Source organism: Epinephelus moara, chromosome 21 (genome assembly GCF_006386435.1).
Source record: "Epinephelus moara isolate mb chromosome 21, YSFRI_EMoa_1.0, whole genome shotgun sequence".
Taxonomy (NCBI): domain Eukaryota; kingdom Metazoa; phylum Chordata; class Actinopteri; order Perciformes; family Serranidae; genus Epinephelus; species Epinephelus moara.
The window spans coordinates 21,779,854-21,802,557 of NC_065526.1; the positions used below are offsets into that span (position 1 = coordinate 21,779,854).

General features: G+C 40.9%; 1 protein-coding gene across 2 annotated transcripts; it reads right to left on the minus strand.

Annotated features, from left to right (window-relative positions):
- Positions 1 to 1,297: 1,297 nt before the first annotated feature.
- On the minus strand, positions 1,298 to 22,442 carry LOC126383083 (FYVE and coiled-coil domain-containing protein 1-like). 2 transcript variants are annotated; one of them, XM_050033507.1, is made up of 18 exons: positions 22,370 to 22,442; positions 21,553 to 21,647; positions 19,917 to 20,023; positions 18,793 to 18,918; positions 16,026 to 16,132; positions 13,177 to 13,320; positions 11,378 to 11,474; positions 8,883 to 11,276; positions 8,002 to 8,094; positions 7,556 to 7,674; positions 7,149 to 7,316; positions 6,775 to 6,915; positions 4,884 to 5,092; positions 4,558 to 4,699; positions 3,879 to 3,983; positions 2,945 to 3,155; positions 1,619 to 1,728; positions 1,298 to 1,434 (listed from the first exon to the last, which is right to left on the minus strand). In XM_050033507.1, exons 2-18 carry the CDS (start codon positions 21,614 to 21,616, stop codon positions 1,359 to 1,361), a joined length of 4,413 nt encoding a protein of 1,470 aa, XP_049889464.1. In that variant the 5' UTR covers positions 21,617 to 21,647; positions 22,370 to 22,442; the 3' UTR covers positions 1,298 to 1,358. The 2 variants fall into 2 exon arrangements, with proteins under 2 accessions (XP_049889464.1, XP_049889465.1); XM_050033508.1 differs by lacking the exons at positions 19,917 to 20,023; positions 22,370 to 22,442 and having other exon boundaries at positions 21,553 to 21,645.
- Positions 22,443 to 22,704: the final 262 nt, after the last annotated feature.

The following is a 22,704-nucleotide window of genomic DNA, read 5'->3' on the forward strand; positions in this document are numbered from 1 at the left end:
TTGTTATCACACATACCGTGGTAGGGCTGTAATGATGATGGAATTTGCCTTGCGGTGATTAAGGGTGGCTCACCAGCACAATACACAATATTACAGCCAAGTTTTGTTTTTGGAAATTACTTCATTCTACCTCATGTTAGTGCTTTGTTAATAAGCTTAACTGTCAGGCTATTAGTAGGGTTTATTGTTGCTTTTTAAATTACAAAAGTGACAGTTTTATAACAAATTAAATAGCCTACTTGTTCACTGTTAAATGCAAAACACAAACTTGCACAGAAGTCTTTTAGCTGAGATGCTTTGCTTGCATCTGGTTGCTATGATACAGAATATCTGCGCAAGTGAAAATGGCGTCTTGATCTGGATGAAGAGAAGGCTGGAGCAGTACTAAGGTTAGGCAGGTACTAGGTTACATATTAATTTCTCCTCCATTGTTGTTGTTGTTCAGCGATGTGACGGTTGGTCTTGGTGGTATTTGTCCCGCCCCTCCTCTTCTGTGAGTGGACAGCTGGGTAAAAAGCGACAGTGACAAGCAGCTGCAGCGTTTCACCCAATTTTTCAACTGTTGGCGATCATTAAAAAAGCAGCAAACGCGCAGCACTTCGTCACACTGCTGGCGTTTGTGGCATAGTGTAAATACGTGGCACTCCAATGCCATCACAGTAAAAACATGAATGAAGCAGTTGTGGCAGTTGCTTGCCATTCCCCAGGGTTGGCTTGTCATAGTACAGTATTGCAATATTGCAGTATTGCGGTAGAGGATTTTAACCATATCTCCCACTCTTTTGTCACTGTGCAGAGCGCACATTAATCCCATTTTAAAAGACAGCAGTCTTACTTTATGCGTCAAAGAAACTAATGGGAACAGACCGTTATTTATCAAACAACTGCACCTGATGCTAAAGAAAAATATGCAGCTTTACTTTATGAGAGTGCAGTAAAAGTAAGTTGCCTCTAGGAGCTTTAGAGAAAGCTGAATGTGCACACACACAAGTTCTTCACATTCAAATATGCAACAATCTTCCAGCCATCTACTGTAGGAGTGAAGTTCGATACCCTTAGTGCTACATTTAAACTACAATGTCAGGCTTTTATAAAAGGTAGTGCATGCTCACATTCAATAGTGTAACATTGTTTTACTTCATTGTTTTTTTTCAGCTTCCTCATGATCAGAATTCACCTGCAACACCTCGTGATCAAGTCGCCCGCCGAGAGACGTTTTTAAAATGCCGTAACCTTCATTGAGATTGTTAAACGTCAGTAGACTCCGACCCAGTCGCCTTGAAGATATGCGCATGAGCTTAAACACCCTGAATGTGTTTCATAAGTCAGTCTCACATCTGCTTCTCTTCCTGTCAGGTTCAGAGGAGGTCAGTTCCATCGTAGACCACAGGCTTGTCTAAACTCAGATGATACAGCACTTTCTTTGAGATGAACCTGATCAACAGGAAAGAGGAACATTAGCTTATGTTCACACCTTCTGCTCTAGTTCTGAGATAATAGTTGTTTGTGGTTAACAGGATTTTTAGCAAACACACAAAGAAACACATATACCACACACACACACACACACACACACACACACACACACACACACACACACACACACACGGTGACTGACCTGGAGAAAGAGTTGTCAAAGACGAGTGTGTATTCTCCAGCGTTTCTGACTTTCAGTTCCCCCTGGATTGTCTCTTTGTGGGAGTTACAGCGAGTCAGAGGGATCAAGACCTGTGGAGATCAAAGGGGAGAAATCTTGTTTAACATTTATAACTGCAGCAGAGAAATATGTAGCTGCATTTATTGGGTACAGATCTGAAAGGGTGAGAGAATGACATGCATTTTGTCAAAACTAAATTCAGTTGAGAATCTGCTGATCAAATCTTTTTCACATTGTTTGGTTGGTGGGGATTACACTGTTTTAACTCAGTATCATAACTAAACCAAAGGGTGTTCAACTTTGACCAATAATTGGTTTCTACTCTGCAACATTCATTAACCCTGCCCTGGTTCATTTTGAATGAAAATGGCATTTGCTCTTCACTGGTTGTGCTGCTTTACACCTGCAGAAGTGAAAACACAGCGGAAATAATATGTTTTGTACTTTATCATCAGCAAACATAATTTTTCTGCATGCACAATCCACTGCTGACGGTCACAGAATATGGTGGAACACTGGCAGTAGGCTGAGGAAGACCTACTCAGCTTATCAAACAAACCACAAGTCTTCATTTTAACATGATGGATGGTTGTGAAATGTCTCAGCAACAGTCTTAAATCCTTAAATCATTCTGCAAATACTGCATTTCACAGTTGCTTGGCTGATTTTGATGAGTCCAGCCACAGTTTTTTTAATGGGAAAATTTGCCACCTTTTATGCAGATGTCCAATCAGTGTAGATTAAAGCAATAAATTCATCAGTGCATGTTATTTTGACAGAGAAAATTAAGTTTGCAGCTGCTAAATCTGTAAGTCTTCCTTCTTTTAAGTGCCGTCATTTGATGTGTCTGTGACGTAGTTGTAAGGAGGTAGAACTACAGTTTGGATTTCATCTCTGGCAGCCAGTGGATGTGCTCTAGATGCTGCTCAAAAACAAAACTTTGTTGTTTTCTTCGCTTGTATTGCAAAATAGCTGTTTCCAACAATGAAAATGAGGAATATATTTCACAGGGTTTTGGCTGACTCTGATATTCAGCCATATTTATTTGAGCCAGACCATACGGCTGAAGAAATGTAGCAGAGAGAAGCCAAGACTACCTAATGCATGGCTCTGCAACTAGCAGCACTCAGCTTTCTCCGTCAATACAGCATGCACTTAGGATTTTTTTTTTTTTTTTTTGCTTCACTATACTATGTTTACCATCAACACTGACCGGACACCCACATAAATTTGGTGGTAAATTTTCCCCTTAAGGCATTGAGATGAGGTATTGTGTATTGTGTATACCTTGGCCTGTTCCAGTGGAGTCTCTGCACTCTCCCTGTAAACCACACTGAAGGAGATGCTCTTCGGTTCAGAGGTGAACGTCCAGGAGACAGTGGGACCAGGCCCGCTCACGGTGATGGGGATGGTGCTGTAGCAGCTGGACTTGATGAAGAGCTCTCGGGAGCTGTCCCCAAACCCTGAGATGTCATCCACTGTGAAGTGGACAGAAAGCCTACAGCACAGGGAGTAAAAGAGATGACAAGAAAGTTCACAATATTGTTGTAAAGTGTTTGTATATGTGTGTATTATTTGCTTGGGGAAAGAGATCGAATTAAATGCAGTAGAACCAGAGATAGTCTTTTTGTTCTTCTTCCTGGTGCCTACATTACTCAAAATGTAGGTCGTCCGCTCACAGTACAGTTGGAGATTTAGAAGTGCTATGCTAGTCGTGGCTAATACAGATTTGAGGCTCTAGCTCTAGATGAGGAGCAGACTAAAGAGGCCTGGTTAGCTTCTTTCTGTCTTACTCCACACTCCTGGATATTTTTCATTTTCGTTTTCTGTGCTAATAATTCATCAGATTTCACCAGACGAAAACACAGACTAAAAGTTCACAATATATCTTAGTTGTGGGGATAGGATTTAGCACTGTGCTTAATGGCACTTCACAGAGGCAGGTACATGCTTACGCTACACATACCTCTAAATTACACAATAAACAACACACTGGTCCCACAACATGTACCAAGTGGCATTTAGGGAAGTACTCCATCCCACACATGAATTAGCTTCATGTTTCACTTCCCGTTTTGGTATTTAGTGCGAACTTTTAACCAGAAGTATATACAACAAACTTCCTCTGAAAGCTTAAAGTCTAACTTTGTGACCACACCCACGTGTAAACACAACTATGCTGCGCTTTTCCAGCGTAACTTTCACCGCATGTGAAACTCACGTGAGATCTCCAGACTTCAGCAGGCAGATCTCTGCATCCTGCACCGCAGCACTGAGGTCCTCGGTGTCCTCTGATGTGAGGTCTCCTGCACTGGCACTGCTGTTTCTAGAAAGAGTGATGCATCTTTTACATTTTTAAAATCAATTTATGGAGAATTATTTTACTAAAGTGACAAAAGATAGAATAAAAACCACTGTAAAGTTGTATAGAATGAAATAAGTGAATCAGAAAAACACTACAGTCTATCAAGGCAATGGAAAGGAGTCTTAGACGTGGCTCACACAGTACACATATAATGAAAACACACACACACACACACACACACAGCATTAACAGCAAGACAGTACACACACAGGCTATACAGGCCAAAGTGCAAATATGTGCATGTCTTATATCACTAAGTCACCATTTATAGGCAATGAATGTAGAAAAATGTTAAAGCTATGAGAAATGTGATTGAGTCATGAGGTAAATTTCTTTTCACTACTGCAAACATTTCTTGTTTCCTGACTGTGATGGCTGACAGAACTAAATTTGGAAAAGACAGACTATTATGAAGGTGACATGTTGCAAATAGAAAATCTGTTTCTGCGGTTGATATTATTATCTCATATCATGGTTTATTGACTCCCTGTGCTACACACATTCCCTCCTGAGTGACTTCATGTGAGATACTTACAGTTGTGCTGCCCCCTGCTGTCCATGTCCAGGAGAGCATGCAGTGGCAAAGGAGAGAGAGTCACTGTCGTAGACCCCGCTCACCTCTTCGTCTGTGATGATGTCAAAAACACCATCGTCCAGCTTCTCACCTTCATCTGCTCCTAGAAAATAAAAACAGGCTTCATGTTCATTGCTGCATTTTATACTCTACTCTTACACTCTTCTCTTACTGTATGCGTATGTCATCGTTTAAACCACTCCAATTTAAAGCAAGTGTGTCTTTACTTAAGCAACTGACTACTTCAGCATGCTTGCATGTGTTGGAAAGAGTGTGTGTTTTGTTACCTGGAACACCTGCCACAGCTCTCCCAGCCTGCAGCAAACGACTGAAAGGTGTCCCCGGTGTGCTGTTAGTCACTTCCTCCTGTGGGTGGCGCTCAACCACTGCACTGTGCTGGTTGTAACAGTCTCTGCAGCAGCGCTCTCTGTGGCCGCCCTGCTGGGTGCTGACTGTGTTACTGCAGCAGTAGTAGCAGAAGGGACGCCCACACAGTCTGGGAATAGACATATTATGATTAAGATGGAGGAAAAAAACATTTTGAAATGCAGATTATTATAGTGTGGAGGGGAATTAGTATGAAATTGAATGGAGTTTTTTTTTCTTCTTAGCTTTAAGAGCAGGTTTCAAATCAATTCCTACAAAGAGTTTTGCATCTTTAACGATGCATCTGCTAAAAGTACATTTCAGATGCTTTTTGAAACATTTCTTTAACTTAATTTGATTTAATTGTACATGTTGTTTTATTGAAAGTATTGATACACTAATTTTGACTGTTACAGAATTTAAAAGTACAAATATGATCAAGATTCTGTGATGACCCTCACATGCATGATATCTGAGCCACCTGTTACGACCCGACAAACATAAATATTTCACAAATTCCAGTAATCTGCAGTTGTTAACAGACAAATCCTGAAATCCAATGAGTGAAATGCTCATCCTCAAATTTTAGTGCAACTTATCACATGTCTAAAACTGTTTACAGGTGCAACTTTCTTGATTCACTGACACCACATAGAGCGAGACCTGCTTCTACAAAGGCGCTGCAGCAAGCTGACATTTGTATTGCGTGTCAAAGAAAGCCATTCAGTTGGGTGTTGGGTGTGGACGTTATTTGTCTTTGGTTTTTGGGTGCAGTTGGTCAGTCTAAATGTGAAGTGAAATACAGAAATAAAAATGTCATTGGACCTCAGTTCCTGTAACATTTGATTGTCTTGGCCAAAACAATCACGGGAAATGTCATTTTGGTGGCAGTGATGCACTGACTGATTTTGGCACGAGTCACAGCCTTTAGATTTTGTGTATAAATGTGTTGAATATAAATTAGTCGTACTTGCTCTTAAAGGTCCAGTGTGTAGGATTCTGGAGGATATATTAGCCGAAATTAAATATTCAGAATTATATTTTCATTAGTTTGGAATCACCTGAAACTAAAAATTGCTATGTTTTGGGTTGTTGTTGTTTTTTTTACCTCAGAATGAGCCGTTTATATCTACATACAGTGCGGGCACTCTTCAGTGGAGTTTGCCATGTTGTTCTACAGTAGCCAAGGACAGACAAACCAAACACTGACTCTAGAAAGGGCCATTTGCATCGGCCATTGTAGTTCCCCTATATGCTTGACGCATGGGAGAAGTCCTTTACACTAGACCTTTAAAAATCCCCTCCAGCAAAAATCCAATTTTTTATCCCTGTTAATATGTACATAGTGTTTTTTATATGATATAAGACATGTTATGAGCGAAATAAGCAGTCAGTGACATGGCTGAGCATTTTCACCTTGAAACTGCTTGAAGGTGAGCAGGTAGGCTGAGCTGCAGGTGAGCGGCTGAGGGGCAGGAGTCATTTTTATATCAAACTTCATCTGCACATACTAAATAAGGCAAAGGTGTAGAGTAACATCGAAACCATCTCATTGCATGAAAGGACTTTTTTTCATAGAAACAACTTCTAAATATGTAACTTTGATGAACTGAGATAAGATTTTAGGGGTTTGATTAAGAGTAACTTCCTCAGAGAGGAAGTTTAATGTTTTTAGAGGTATGACAGTGTTTCAGAAAATGCGTCATTACACAACTGGTTTAAAAGTAGCAGCACTGACTTTAGTACTTCAGTTGATCTGGTGAAATATGTTATATATAATACATTTGTTAATCATACAGAGGGCCATCTGACCTGCAGTTGTACTTGCGGATCCACCAGCTGAACTGACTGTGACAGCCCAGACAGTAGTTGACGTCCCTCTCCGTCTCCTCATCTCGTAGTTTCTGCTCAAACTCCAGGGCATCTGTTTTCTGCCACAGTGCATCTTTCTCCCTGCAAAAAGCACCAGCAAGCATTTTCATTTATTTCCTAAAAATCACCTGTGTACTACAGATTACACAATCTAGATGTTTTGTTGGTAGCCATTTGAAAACACAAACCCCAAGGCATTAGGCAATAAATTTCTGCGTCATGTATCAACCCTGCTTTGTGCATATTTAAATCAAACTAACCTCATGTACAAAAAAGAAATAGTAAACCTGAGGTAATATGAAGCATGTATGTACCTGATGAGTTCTACAAGCCGTTCTTCCAAATTGATTTTGGTGCGGTAAAGATCGTCGAGTTCAGCAGCCGCCTTAAGATCAAAGCTCTGTTTGTCCTGCGTGACTCTCCGTAGATTTTCACTCATCTCCTGACAGGTTCGCTGAGCCGCTGCCAGACCGTCCTCAGACCTGCACACATGCATATTCATAACATGTCCAGAGATTCTTGGGTGACTCTTGTTGTGCCCACGCAGTTGTTATTTTTAGGCTTGAATTTTAAAAACAGCACAGAACAAGGACGGCAAATTCCAGGATAAGACATGCTAAATGAAAAATAAACATTCTGATCTAAACACACAAGATTAAAAACATTTTTCACAGAGCTCTAATTCGGTCCAGAATGTGTGATTATGAATACAGTATCTCACCTTGATAAATTCCTTTTCAGATGGATTATCTCGTCTTCTTTCTGCTGGATGAGATTTTCAGAATCGGCCATCTGGATGTTTTTCTCCTCAATCTGTTGGCAATATCTCTGATTCTCAGCCTGCAATCAGTACAGCAAAGCAAGACATTATTTCTGGTTCTTTATGAATTATGCCTGTGACCATAATGTTATGATTACCTCAATTGCAGGTATACAATGTAACTGGAATTCGTGTTTTCATTTATCAATCCTAGGCACATAGACCTGAACATATATGTTGTTGTGTTGTCTGCAGCACCCAGTTTCATTTCCTCGCGTAAAACCACTTCCAATACCATGATTTAAACATCCTTGAACTGTTTGATGTCTGAGACAGGGCCCAGGATAACCTGCTAATAATGTAGTACACAACATTTTGGCACATGTGGCATCAGTGTATCCTCTCACCTCTAGCTGTTTGAATTTGTTCTCCAGGTCGGCCACTTTCTCCTGCTCAGCCGTCAGCTGTAATTTCACTTCCTGTAACTCTTGATCCAAAGTCTGGATGAAAACACACACCACAAATTCATGAAGTGATGACTTAACAAACATGGTTTAAAAAAAACATATTACAGTAGATGTGCTGACATTATTAACAAAAAACAATTAAGTGGTGTGTTTGCATGCACCCAAATAACCAGGGCGCTCAGAGAAATCAGGTTACACAGATATTTGGAGGACGCATCTAGCTGCACTGTGGTAACCTTGTTATTGTAAACCCATGTTTACAAGCAGCAGGTCAGTGATTGAATTCTGCCCACAGAGTAGCTTTTCCTCACTGCACATTTGTGCTTGAATTTTACTGTTCAGCATCAGAAACTGCTTAATCAGACTTCTCGAGGTTATTTTATGTTGCTTTTAGTTTCAGTCTGACTTTGGATGGGATTATTCAAAATGGGAAAATGCATCAGTACATAAAATTCTCTCCTTTCATGAGACACTGTTACTTTACCTCCCTGAAGTCTGGGTCATATGTTAAAGCTGCACGATATGAGGAAAATAACGCTGTATATTGGGTTAACATTATTACTTGTGATGAATAAGATATTAAAATGTACTCACTCCTGTCTCTCTGCTGCTTTTTTCAAAATAGCCAATTAGAAACCAGGTTCCCCATACACATGGCAGAGCAATCAGGTTTCTCTGATTCCCTAGCCTGATTAACACTAGATTTCTCATTTACACAATGTTTAGAAAGCCAGCTAACAGGACAAAGCCAACTGTAACCAGGTTACTTAAGTGCATGTTAACACATTGACGCATGCTTAACTTCTTAATTTGTGGCTGACCTGGAGCTGGCCGCCTTGGCTCATGGCTTGGCTGCTGAGCTGGAACCGGAGTGCCTGGATCTCCTCCTGACCCATCTGCTGCAAAGCTTCGGCCTCCTGTTGGGCCTTACTCAGCTTTTCCTGCAGCTCCTGCTGGGTTGCCAACGAACCCTCCTCGTCACGGAGCTGATCGAGGAGTCGCTGGTTCTCCTGTGTCAGCTGCTCCATGCAGGTGTTCAGCCTCTCAGCCTCCTGAGCTGCCTCCTCATCCAGCTCTTGCAGCCGTGTTGACAAGCCCTCCCAGCGAAGGCGAGCCTCTTCGTTCTCGGCAGTTAGCATACACACGTGCACGCCGAGTTCAGCTGTTTCTGTGTTGGCTCTGTGGAGCGCCTCCTTGGCTTCGCTGTTCTCCAGACACAAGGCTTCGTAACGCTGCTTCAGTTTATTGAGCTCTTCTCTGGAGGCCGTCACCTCTGCAGCGAGACCTGCTCGAGCCAGAGCCTCGCCGTCACGCTCCCGGATAATAGCCTCCTCTCGCTCCCGAGATCGGAGAATCTCATCCACATGCCGGCGGTTTAGCTCCTCTACCTGGGCTTTGAGTTGTTCTGCTAAGACACGCAGGTCCTCTCTGGAGGACTCAGTCACCTCCTGCAGTGCCTGAACTTTCATCCTTTCCTCAGTTCCTGCTAGAAGCTGAGCCCTGAGCTCGACCACCTCTTCCTGGAGCCGGTGCACCTCCCTTAGGTTGAGCTCCAGTTGAGCCTCAGCTATTACTAGCCTGAACGGGGCCTCTTTGGTTTCCATTGAAGATGTCTGATGCTCATTGTGAAGCTTCTGCATTTTTTCATTGCTCTCTGCAGCGCCCTTTTCATCGTGCAGCTCCCCAGTCCTGCTCTCCAGCTCCTCTGCCCTGGCTTGCAGACGCCCACATTCGGCAGTCTGGTCTCTGAGTTTAGCCTCAGTTTCCTGGAGTTTTTCAAGTAACTCTGCTTGGCTTCTTTGGGACACTGTGAGGTTCTTGTCCAACTTTGTAGCTTTGGCAGTGAGTGAGTCCAGTTCCTGTTGAGCTGTTGCTAACTGCTTCTTCAACAAGGACTGGACCTCAAGAAGCTCCCTGTTCTCAAGCTCTAGCTTCTTTAATTTAGCGTCAGAAACTTCCTTCTGGACGAGTGCCTTCTGGGCAATCTCCTCCAGATGCAGGTTTTCATCAAGAAGTTTCTTTTCCCGATCTTCCACACACATATTTGCAGCCTCAACTTGGCCCTTTAAGTGCTTCTCAGAAGCCCTCAAGGAGGCTAGCTGGTCTAACAAGGCTGCCCTGCTCTCAGTCAGCTCTATAATGCTCCCCTCAGTTTTTTCAACTGTTTGGAGTAACTTAGCATTCATTTCCATGAGACTGCCGCATTGGGCTCTGTAGTCCTCAAGGTTCTCACATGAAACCGCTTCATTATCAGCAAGTCTAGAGCTCAGACTTTCTTTCTCAACATTTAGCTTCTCCAACTGCTCCTCTAAATGCTTGATTCTCTCTGAACTAACAGCAATCTCCTTCTCTCTGTTTTTTAGAGCTTTACTTAGATCCAGGAGCTCGGTCTCGAGTTCCTCATTCTGGCTACTGCTCATGCTACATCTCTGCTCCACCTCTTCCCTCTCCTCTTGCAGTCGCCTTCTCAGATCCTCAGCCTGCCGTTCTCTGCACTCCAGTGATGCTTGTAGATCCTGAAGCTGGGCTCTCAAGTTCCCTGTCTCCTTCTCTTTCAAACTCAGCGCCCCCTGAATTCGACCAACTGCACTTTGGAGCTCCTCCAGGCGTCTGAGTGCCTCTACGTGTTCATCTTGAGCACCGGCTTTTACTTCAGCCAGCTTCTCCTCACTGTTCCTCAGCTCTTCTTCCCTGAGTTTAAGTTCCTGGGACAGGCGCTCAGAGTGCCTGGCCCTATCCTCAGCCTCCCTCTTTGCCTCCAGTCTTTCTTCCTCTGCTGTCTTGAGTTTATCCAGGAGTTCCTGGATTTTCCAGGCCGAGTCACAGTAGCTAGTGGTTTGTTGTCCCTTTTCTTTAAGAGCCTCATCCAACTTTGAGAGAAGCTCCATATTTTTGTTCTCAGCAGCTGTAAGTCTATCTTGAATTTCACTGTTTACTGGTTCCCTACAGGTCTGAAGGTGGTTAACTGTTTCTTGGTTACCTTGGGCTGCTGTGGACTTCTGAACTAATTGGCCTTGAAGGTCTTTAATCACACCTTTTAGCTCAGCAGCCTCTTTGTCCAACTCCTGAACCCGCACCAGAAGCTCTTGCTGTCTGAGCTCAGACTGGTCGAGCTCAATGCGCAGGTTTTCTGCGATGCTGCAAGGAGAGGGTTCCCCCAGTTCACCCAGTTCACCAAGAAGACTGTGGTCTGGGATTGGGAGGAACTCCTGCGCCTGGTCAATGAATGAAAACAGGGAGCATTAAAGTTCAAACAGTCACATTTACATAAATATTTGTGCAAGAATGTCTATATAAAATATGAGTATGTGAGTACCTGTGAGTGTGCGTAGCTGCTAACGAGACTGTTGATGCTGGAACAGCGACTGGGAGGCCTCCACAGGAAAGCTGACGAGGCAGTGCCTAATGTTCGCCTTTGATGTAATGAGACATTGAATATTAAGGTCATTAAACCTAAAACATGACATCCAGCTGATGAAAAAACAGATGTCATTTTTGACTGAAAAGAGGAACTCAAGTTGACAAAAGCAAATATTTAGGTGGCTCTATAGCAACACTTTGTTCTGACACAATGTTCTGACACAGAACGAATACCAAGTTCATACTATGTGACAGAGGTTTAATATATGTAAATGGGTGAGGTCTATATCTGGTTGTTGATTTTCAGAGGAATTCAGAGGAAGACTGCAAAAGCATAATAATTTAATGACTGAAAAAAAAAGGCTAAAAAAAAGAAACAATTTCAGAGGCAAAATGATTAATCTATAAACAGCGTCATTTATAAAAACTATCTCCGTATGTGTTGAATGTGCCTGTCTGTAATTTACAACAGCACATTTTTTATTTCTGCATGTTCAGCTGACCTCTTGTACACTAACTATTACTTTGTAAAAAGGTTATGCTACCAGTTAATTAAAAGTTTTCTAACTGAACACTGTCTCTATTTTTCCTATAACTGGGGACAAATTACACTCTGAAATTTCTCATGAATTTGCAACTCACAATGTCACAATGTACAACCACTTTTCAGTTGTTTTCTATATTATTCACAAACAATGGGACCCAAAATAAAGTGTATGTCATATGACACATTCACTTCATAGTTTGCATTCAAACTTCAAATGACATTAGATTAGTAACCTGACTGCAGAGAAAGCCTATTACTTGAATGACAGAGCAATAGTTGTCACATATCAAGTTATTCATCTCTAGTACAGTGATGAAACTGTTTCCATCCAGTCATGATCAATGTGAAAACAACTAACTGTGTTTTGTGGGTGTAATTTCTGGCTACTTGTGGGGAAATGACAAGCAGAACAAGTACTGTATTTACCCTCAAGCATATGCTAGACTGATACAACAGAAATATAAGTGTGTTCACCATATCATACATACTGTATCTATACTGTTGTATGTACTTCTACACAATAGCCCCTGAAATCAATACTGCATTTGTGAATTTAATCATCTTTATTTTTGTTTATAATGTGTGTGACAGGTGTTGTACCAACTCTTTTCAGGTAATCTTCCAGATCATAGTTTGTGTTGTTGTGGGTGTTGCTGCATTGCACTGTATTGTAAGATTCAACCAATTATCTCAATAATTTGCTGCAGCACAACAACACAAATGAGGCTTTTAAAAAACTGCGTCCGCTGCCTGCAGAGCGACTGCAAATTGATGACATGGAAGTGAAAAGTTTTGGCAAAGGTGCTGACGTGAGCAACAGTGATCAGCGTTCACACATTGTCAGCACCCACTGACTCTCACACACACACATTTGCACACACTCGAGTAAAAAAAGAGCTGTGAATGTGCAGAGTGATCAGATAATTAAGTGTTACTTCAAGTGGTGAAATACCCAATATCGCTTCACCACAATCCTACATTAGGTTCACTAAACTGAGGCGTAATTTCACATTACTTAAGGGCTGTCTCCGACAGATTCGCAAATCATTTCCAAACCCGAGGCAGAAGAACTATGAGCTTTTGTCTTTATTAAGTACCTGTGATTTCACCTAAACAACAACCACACTCAAGTTTGTATTTTTCTTAAACAAAAGAAAGGAAACTGCCAGCTGTAAAAGTGTAAACAGATGTTTCTAGGAATTGTTTACCTCGCAAATGTTGGCCAATCTGCATCAAGGTCATAACCTCTGGCTGCCACGTCAAATTGGATCTGGTTGAGCTCATAAAGATGGTTGATTATGTCAGCAGTGAGGTGAGACTTGAGAAAGGGACTCCGAGCATAATACCAGTCACTGCGTGAGAGGAATACAAAAAACAACAACAACATAAAACACAATACTGACGACAGGGAAACAAAGACACATATTTCCTTATGTGACATAAATGTTTATACTGTTGGCTAATCATTGTGTTTGTTTGTGTTAAGAAAATATAAGATAAGACCACATAGTATAAAATCCATTGATCCAATGCAGGGACAGACAGCATAAATAAAAGCATGACAAATACAAATAAAGGTGCTATATAAATAATGGAGACTAGTGGTGGGGGTAAAAGAATACATTCACTTTTGATTTTTTTTTTTACTTTTGATTCTAAAACACAAAAATTGATTTATTACATTATCAATAAAGTCATGTTGTGGGTAGTCGGACACAGGATGTAGACTGCTGATATACACCTGCCATTGGCCACAAATTACAGACAGAATTCTCCTCGCCTACCATTTTCAGAATCCCTGTCACTACTTTTAGCACTGTGCCAGCACTGGAGAAAAGTCTGGTTGAACCCATGAGTCCGCACTATGGGGAAAAAAATGCGCTGGGTTGTTTTTATCTTTTAACAAATCCCTATCCTCTTGGGCAGCACTAAGCCGAGGATGTAGCGGCAGTGCTCTTGCATAGCAGTGTAGAGAGGGAACTTGTTTTGGTGTAACATTTGCACATAGAGCACAAGCCCTTGGATTACAGTGGCTAAATTCCCACAACAAAAAAACAGCACGTATAACATTAAAAGACATTTTAGCATGTAGGTAGCTGACAGCAGCAGACAAAGCTGTAGTGGTATACTGTTTAGAGCACTTCTGTTTTATTTGTGTTGTACACACAATAGTGTCCAACTTTTATCTATGGACATGTTGCTACAGTGTTTCAATGCTCAGAATACAGCATAATGCATTGTTATTAACTGCTATTGCTAACAACATTGCAGTCAACTTGGGTATGATGTCATCACCAGCTCTGACCTCCGACTTCTGGGGTAAAAGAAACACAGCATTTATAGTTATCGCATTATTAAGTGGTATTGCGCTTCTCATCTAACTCTTGGCAAGAAAGCAAATATGTGTATTTACCAAAATAATGAACTACTTCTGTAAATACCAAAATGGCACTTGAAAGAATGTCATCACTTGGTTAAGGTTTCTACAGACTGTGTGAGATTGGTTAGCCTATACAGCATGTGGTACAGTACCTGACCTGATCTAACACACACACACACGCACGCACACACACACACACGCACGCACACACACACACACACACACACACACACACACAAAATACAGTCTGTGCACACAATCTGCTACTGAGAGACAGACAGCCTACAGTGTGTGATTTAATGTATTTTAACTTATTATTTCCCTACACCAGAGACACTCAACTTGCTTTGCCTAGAGGCCAATTCTGCAACATGGCAGGAAGCCAGGGGCCAGTCACAGCAACCTGCATAGGTCAGGTGTATGAAGGGGGGTTTCTCGTATTTAAGGACATTCGGGCTTCGCCTGAACCTCTGTTGGTGGATCCTCCCCTGGCACTTCTTGATAAACAAGCTCTATTTTTATGCTTTTTTATGTACTGTGGTACCTTATTTACATTAAAAGCACAAAAAATTCCCAAAGAGAATTAATTTATTTTAATTGTAAGTTAGAAAATTGGGTAACACTTTACTTGAGGCGCTGTATGTAAGAATGTGGCCAAAACGGTTACTGCACTCAAATTCAAAATACTGCTGCGAGTCGTGTCCGCCCCCCCTCCCCTACAGATTCGAGGTTGCTGGACAGCGGCACGCTGGAGACTAATTTGTTTGCCCACGGGCGGCTGCCGTGGCAGGGCCGCGTCGCCGCGTCCTTGATCTTCGGTTTTCCAGCGGACCGTTCGAGCAAGTCCGGCTTCTCTGCTGCTAACGCTGCTGCCGGGATACAGCGGAGGAGGAGGCGGCTGCTAATGCTATGTACCGGGACACTGCTAACGCTGCTGCTGGGATACAGCTGAAGAGGAGCCGGCTGCTTTGTCATGACAAGTTGACATTAAATTTGCTTGGGATGTCCTTATCATGACAACTTGACATTAACCAGGATGACATTACCAGAAGATGTCTTTATGTTAATGTCAAGATGTCATGACAAAGACAACTTATGGTAATGCCACTTTAATTAATGTCAAGTTGTCATAATCAAGACAACCCAAACAATGTCAACTTGTCATTACAAAAAACGATGACACTTAATGACAGCAGTCATGAACGTTTACGACATGTACATAATGTTTATGACCGTGTCATGTCATAGTTATGACAGTGTCATGTCACCCTTACGTAGATACCCTCAAGTAAAGTGTTACCAAAAAGGGTTGTGAGAGCCACCCCGCACCCTATTGGGTCAGATCACTGCCCTACACTCACTTGTTATAGAAATGTAAATCACAAAAGACTATCCTGGTTAAATGAGGCCAAAACTTTTGTTTGATGAACAGCTGAGGAAGTGAAAGGTGACTGTAGGTGTGTATAGTTAGGTTGTGTGGCTGTTGTGTTTTCTGTGAAAACAGAAATAAGACATAAATCAGGAAGGGATTCTGGTCACACTTCCTGACAATAACAGGACACCACAACCCTGTAGAGTACAGTATAGTACCTCAATGGGTGTAGAACGTGAGGCGTCTCAGCAACTTATAGAGACCAAAAGTAAACACAATGTATTTGTGTGCGTGTGTCCTCTAACCTTGTGACCTTCTGGTTTATAAGACACTGCTGCAGTGTGTCAGCAAGACGCTGGTGAACGAGTGAGTAGCGGATGAAGGCCCTTCCTTTCCCCAGTGATGTCTTCAACTGAGGACACACAAAAATATACACTTCAGTGTACTTGTACATACACACAGAGAAAAAATACCTCACTGCGATGTGGACTGTCCTCAGTAGTCTGTCGGTTTAGGCTATACAAAACAAAAAACAGATACAAAAGCAAACTTCTAAAACCTTTCATACGCAATAATAATCATACCCCAGCAAGTAGCTTATTTCCTTCCAAAAATCAGTCCAAAATCCAAAGATATTTGTCTTACAATGATATAAAACAGAATGTAGATTTATTGAAAATCGACAAAATGACTCAAACACAATCAAAATTGTTGTTGTTTAGTTTTCTGTTTATTGATTAACTGATTAATTGACTCATTTCAGCTCAAGCTTAATGTGGAACTGTGTCGCAGCAAACAACACTTAAAGATGTCTAACTTTAAAGATAATCACTGCATAGACGCTGAATTTACAGTATCTGTCAGTACATCCAGGCTCCTCAAATACATTAGCAGATGGAGGGATTTAAGTAAGACAACAGAGCCACAGATCTACCAGAAGGACACCAGCTGGAGACTGATTTACGTCAGAGACTGACCGACAAGAAACATGAAGAGTAGAAGAAGAGTAAAAGTACCAAAGGTTTCACAAGTAATTAGCTCGAAGCTGGTACTGACTAAACTATGTGACTTTTAAAGACACAAAATACTGACTGTTGTAAATCCCTGAGGAAATTTTAAACCAGAGATATGTTTTGCTAATAAATGATTTTCCTAAAGAATGGAATAATAGCCAAACAAAAGCTCACATAATTCAATGGTTGATGACAGAAAACTGACTGGCAACTATTTTGATGACTGATTAATCGTTTTAGTCCCTTAAAAATATCAAACATTTGCTGGTTCACATACGTTTAGATTATCTGCTTTTCTTTTTCATATATAGTATGACCGACTCTTGGTCGGACAAAACAAGAAATCTGAAGATGTCAATCATTTGTTGCAGCCCTACACTGCACCACAATACTAATCCCCTTCAAAATCAGGATGTTTATTCTCATGCAACTGTAGCATACAATATTAAAAACGTGTTAGTAATACCATGTTTGAGAGTGACAGTACCATCATATCCAGACAATCAGCGATAAGAAAAGGATAGTGAATCAGAGTCATTTCAGTTTGACACATTATACTGGGTTCCTACACATTTTGGCCGTCTGTTGAGCAGCCTTTTGGTTGCCTTGGTGCTCTTTCCCTCGAGCATGGCTGACAAGAGCTGCTTCACCCATGTTATCAACGCCCAAACGTACCTTCAGTCTGGATAGGGTCTGCCTCTTTCTAGAGCTGTGTACTGGTTGCTCGAAAGCCATCATTAAGCTCGTACTTCACAGGCATTTGCAGATAAGCAACATTAGATTGTAACTTGCTCATTAGACATTCCCACAGAAGCAGGGTGAAGGTTTCTAGAGCAACTTTACTTTCTTCCAAGGTGCACGAAGACGGAAGATAAGATAAAGGCTTTACAAACTTTATTGTAAGGCTGACAGGTTTCGACTGGGTGACCCTGATGAATGCCAGAGGCCGAAACACGTTGGTATTATACTACAAGTGTTGCGTTCAGGTTCAAGGCCTTTCATTAGACATTCCCACCACCAACTAGCTGCACACGCTAATGTGAATCATGTGATACTAGTGACATTTCAATGATAACATTTACATTTTACATTTAACATGTTTTGGGATTCTCATGATCGTATTTTAAATGATTGCCAGAACTATATTTATTCAAAACTTTTCCAAAACATTCGGTTCACTCCAAACCATTTACAGGCCTGAAAAACAGTTTTTCTAATTTCATAACTAGGTGGGAACCCTGATTAACTTGGCATTATGTTAATTTTAGATCAGATTATCACTTACTTATTTACTTTTTAGAGATTAAAGCTAAAACCAGCAGTCAATTAAATGATATAAGGTGTTTGACAGTGTAAAAAAAAAAAAAAAAAAAAAAAAATTGGACAAATATTTCAAGAATCAATTCACTAAAGACTTTTTTTCAAGCAAAGAAAAAAAAACATGCTGGTTCTAGCTTCTCAGATGTGAGGATTTGCTGCTTTAGTAAATTGAATAGCTTCATATCTGAGACTGTTGGTCAGACAAAACTAGCAAGTAGAAAAAGTCACCTTTGGGATTTAGGAAATTCTGTTAGGCAACATTTCTTACATTTTATAAACTAAACAATTAATAAAGTAAATAATCAGCATATTCACTGAAACTATAAAAATGTGTTAGTTGCAGCATAGCTAGTATATTCCAATACATAACACAAAAACCAGCTTTTAAAACACACAAAATAATTAATATCAGGTAAACAGAAGGTTAAACAAGCAACAAATTAAATACAGCACAAACTAGGACTAATTCAGCGACAGATATTTCAGTATGAAGCTCACCACTGTGAATTCCCAGGATAGCGGGTGAGGAAGGAACAGGTGTAAAGCAGCGAGTGAATTAGCAGCGCTGAATCGTACTGTACCTGACTCACCAGAGGATTAGTTCCATGGTTATACAGTCACCATGTATTTGTGTGTCTGCTTGTGTTGCACGACATGGCAGGGCCGACACACCGAGGGTGACTGTGTGTGTGTGTGTGTGTGTGTCTCTCCGCGTGTGTGTGTGTGTGAGGAGGATTACCTCGGGGATGGACTTTACAAAACGGATGCCATCGTTAGCTCCCTTGATCTTAATCAGGCAGTCGCAGAAGTAATCCCAGTAGTCTTTCCTCTGACCAAGAAAGGTTGTCTTCTCTTTCTGGTCAAACTAAGAGACACAAATCACCTCATTATGTACAGGTCTATCTGACAGTGGTGTGTACTGAATCACATCACAATTAATATCATTCCTATGAATGTCCTGCCTGTTTCACCTTAGTCTTTCCAGAGCTGTGGTTTCCAATCTGTTGGTCATGAGATTGCTTCAGTGGGTTATGAGATAATTGATTGTCGGGAAGGAAATATTTTGTTTCACCTTCATATTCTCTAATCAAAAAGACAGTCTAAGAGGTTTGGAGGAAAAAAATACTCTTTAGTAAAACTGCTCACAACTTGTTGATATAAACAACCATGGTGAGGGGTCATTAGTGCTTCATTTTAAGGGTTGGTAATCCCTGGTTTAGCACACCAATTCTCAAATTCTTTAGCTTCTTACCAGGGTCTGAGATGAACTTTTTTCATTATCAATGTGGCAGGCAGGTATATCTCTTGTCTGCCACTCAGAAATTGTATTTGCCACTTTGAAAATCTACGCGCTAAATGAAGGAATAACATTTAGATCATGTAGACATCATTTAAGGTAAAAAATTAAGCCATTTGTATAGCTGTTCTTTTTATTGATGGTTATTGGATAGAATACAGTGAACCGCGACTGTCAATCAAATAAATAGAGTCCTACAGACAATACTGTTGCATTTATACAGCAGTCACGACGTGTCTGTCTGCTGTGCCTTTTCTCTGGCTGCCAAAATGACGGTTGGCGTGACAATTTGATATGCCACTGCCAACAATTTACTTACATTTGGCAAGTGCTAATCTCAGACACCAGCTTCTGACGTTTATACTGTGGCAAAGTAATGCTTACTCATAACCTGTGTCCTTTCGAGGTTACTACTGCCCAGTTGCAAAGCACTGGTCTGGAGAGTTAGACGAGAAGTGTTGTTCCATTTTCAAACACAAACTGGATCATTCTGATAAACCCTAAATTCAAAATGTGATGAAGTTTTGTGGTATTAAAGTATTATGTGACATGGTATGATACCATACCTGCAGCAGGTATTCTAGTTTATAGAAGAACTTGTGCAGGTTGCCGCTGTCATCAGTTACGGGTTCACCGCACTCCTTGTGTTCTTTACTCAACTCTAACACAGCATCTAAACAAGACAGTAACAGCAGTGTTAACACATACACAACAAGGAAAGTCCACACAGTGAAGTGCAGATCACAGCCAGGCAGCTGCCCGGGCTAATCACAGAAGCATCCCAGAAGCTAATAAAAATATACGCCTTGTCTACTTTTGACAGAGCCACAAGGCATCACACAGAGTGGATCGATTTCTCCTGCTAGCAAGCACTGTATATGAAATATGGATAGCCTAGAATGTAATATGAGGATGAATGTATCTTTAATGACTAAAACAAAGCCATTAATATTTGATCTGTGTCATAACTGAACTTTTATGGCATTAACTTTGTGTGTAGGCTACAGCACAACAAAGTAGAAAACAACAACAATAAACACAACTTAAACAGAGGAACAATAGAATTACCGCAGAGTGGTTATATGCCTCCACAAACCCATCAAGTTGCACTTACAGTTTACATCCATGTAAGTGAAAACATGGATCCTTTACACACATTTTCAACCCAGCAGCACAGAAGATTCATACAAACCACACAGTTTCAAGATGGACACCCAAGATTAGTGTCACCAATTCAGTATCTGATCAAATGTCTCCCCTTCCGTTTCTAAGTTATGAAGTTAAATGATGGCCAGACAAGTGTTTTTGCAGAACAATATGATGTCATAGTGAAGTGAACCTTTTGGATATAAAGTGTTCTCACTTCACCATTTTATCCTATTAGACATCTGTGTGAAATGTTGTCATAATTACCATATGAATTCCTGACTTACGGCCAAAAAATGTTTTGTGAGATCACAATGATCTTGACCTTTGACCTTAAACCACCGAATTCTGGTCAGATTATTTGTGCCAAATTTGAATCAATTCACTCAAGGCGTTCTTGAGATAATGCATTCAAGAGAACAGGATGGACGGACATACATACATATGGACAGACAATGGACGGAGAGACGACTGACTAGCTGAAAATGTAATGCCTTTAGCCGCAGCTATGGCCAGTCTGGAGGCATAAAAACATGTAACTAGGCTACACAGCCTGCTCACTTTGGGCACTTATAGTAGAAGCACAAATATCAAGGAAAGAAATGTTGGCTGTTGAGCATGGATGATGGCCAAACTGGGGCCTGCACCAGACGGAAATGCTTGTTGTTTTTAGCTGAGCTGATTTCCGAAAAACTTGTGGCTCCTGCCAGCAAGTTGAAAGGAGAGAGGTGCTTTTTTTTTAAAAGCAATTATTAATCACCAGGACCACAATAGATTCTTGAGTATACAGTCATAAATGTGCAGAGCTAATTTGAGGCTAATTTGTATGGTAGTTTGGTTAGTTGTGGACAGACACACACACTCACACACACAACCAAACACATGATCCCCTCCAGGCTTACACCTGGCAGAGATAAATAGCAAACCTTGTTCTTATATTCACACAAGAGACTTCACATTTTTAGAATCTGCACAGTTTTTTGCCACCACAATAATTTTGTGACAGCACTGACTGTAAGTGGTGGTGTGTACTGTAGGTGTGAACGGCTTAATTACCATGCAGATCTCTGATTATCCTCTGCAGTTGATTATCTCCAACTGATGAGGAGGAGGAGGCCATTGTGGGTAAAGGGCAGTGTGGTCAGGAAATTCTGCATGTGGGGTTAAAAATAAAGAGATTATGATTATTTTTTGGATATTGCAGAAATGCCCTCGAGATGTAAACACTGTTCCTCCTTTGCTTGAACTGTAAAGAATGTATCTGTGCCCTAATAATGAATCACAGCAGCAAGGGTGTCTGTGAAAATATGCCAAAGCTGCTTCCTCCAGGAGGTAAACATAAAAATAGTGCTGCCCTAAATTAGTCCACCCTGCTGTAAAGTCTCTTTAATAAAGTGTTACATTCTGCCAACCCTATAAGTCTTAAACAAATTAGACTATTTAAATATTACAGAGGGGTTTATGAATGTATTAAGAGGAAGAAACCACTTAAGTAAAGTTAGCAAAAATTTGCCTACTGTCAGAGGAAGAACAACATGTACATCATGACGACAGGTGAAAGCGTCTCACGTTTGTAGCGACAGCGTCCTGAACAGACCCCACTGACACATTAGTTATCCACCGCTATCCACCGTCGCCATTACAAACCAGCAAAATTGACTTAAATCACTTTCAAACGGCTTTAAAATGCAACAAACCGCGACATCAACATCGATTTGTCAAAGCTGGCGAGCGCTATCTTACATGCACCTGTTCCCAGCCCTTCATTTCCTGCTCGTATTTAACGTAAATTTCTGTCACACACCATCACAGTTTGGTTGTAAATGAAGCCAAACAGCTCAATATTAAACAAACAGTTAAATAATGCACGTACTTGATGTGTAAAATTGTCCAGAGTGTCCAGTTTGTAGGTGATACAGCAGAAACTTGCTACCCGTTGGGGGGCGGGCACTGTGGATGATTGACAGGTGCAACGGATAAACAGGCAGCTGCAACCATCAAGTATGGTTGAGGCTGCGTCCTGCTGTGTAAACATACTATTCTATTAAATATAATGAAAGAATATCTATTAAAAAAAAAATTGTGGTGATTATGACATAATTTGTTTTATTTGTAATATTGTTTAATTTTGACAAGAGCCAAAGTAGTTGACCAATAAAAAAAACTAATAGCATCAAGATGCAGTGTATGATATGCAAAATATATGAT

Coding starts and splice junctions, on each gene's coding strand:
- LOC126383083 (XM_050033507.1), bottom strand. CDS start 21,616: ATGGCCTCCTCCTCCTCATCAGTTGGAGATAATCAACTGCAGAGGATA. Junction 20,024..21,552: donor GATAATCAGAGATCTGCATG/GTAATTAAGCCG, acceptor TGTCTTGTTTAG/ATGCTGTGTTAGAGTTGAGT. Junction 13,321..16,025: donor ATAAACCAGAAGGTCACAAG/GTTAGAGGACAC, acceptor CCTCTCACGCAG/TGACTGGTATTATGCTCGGA.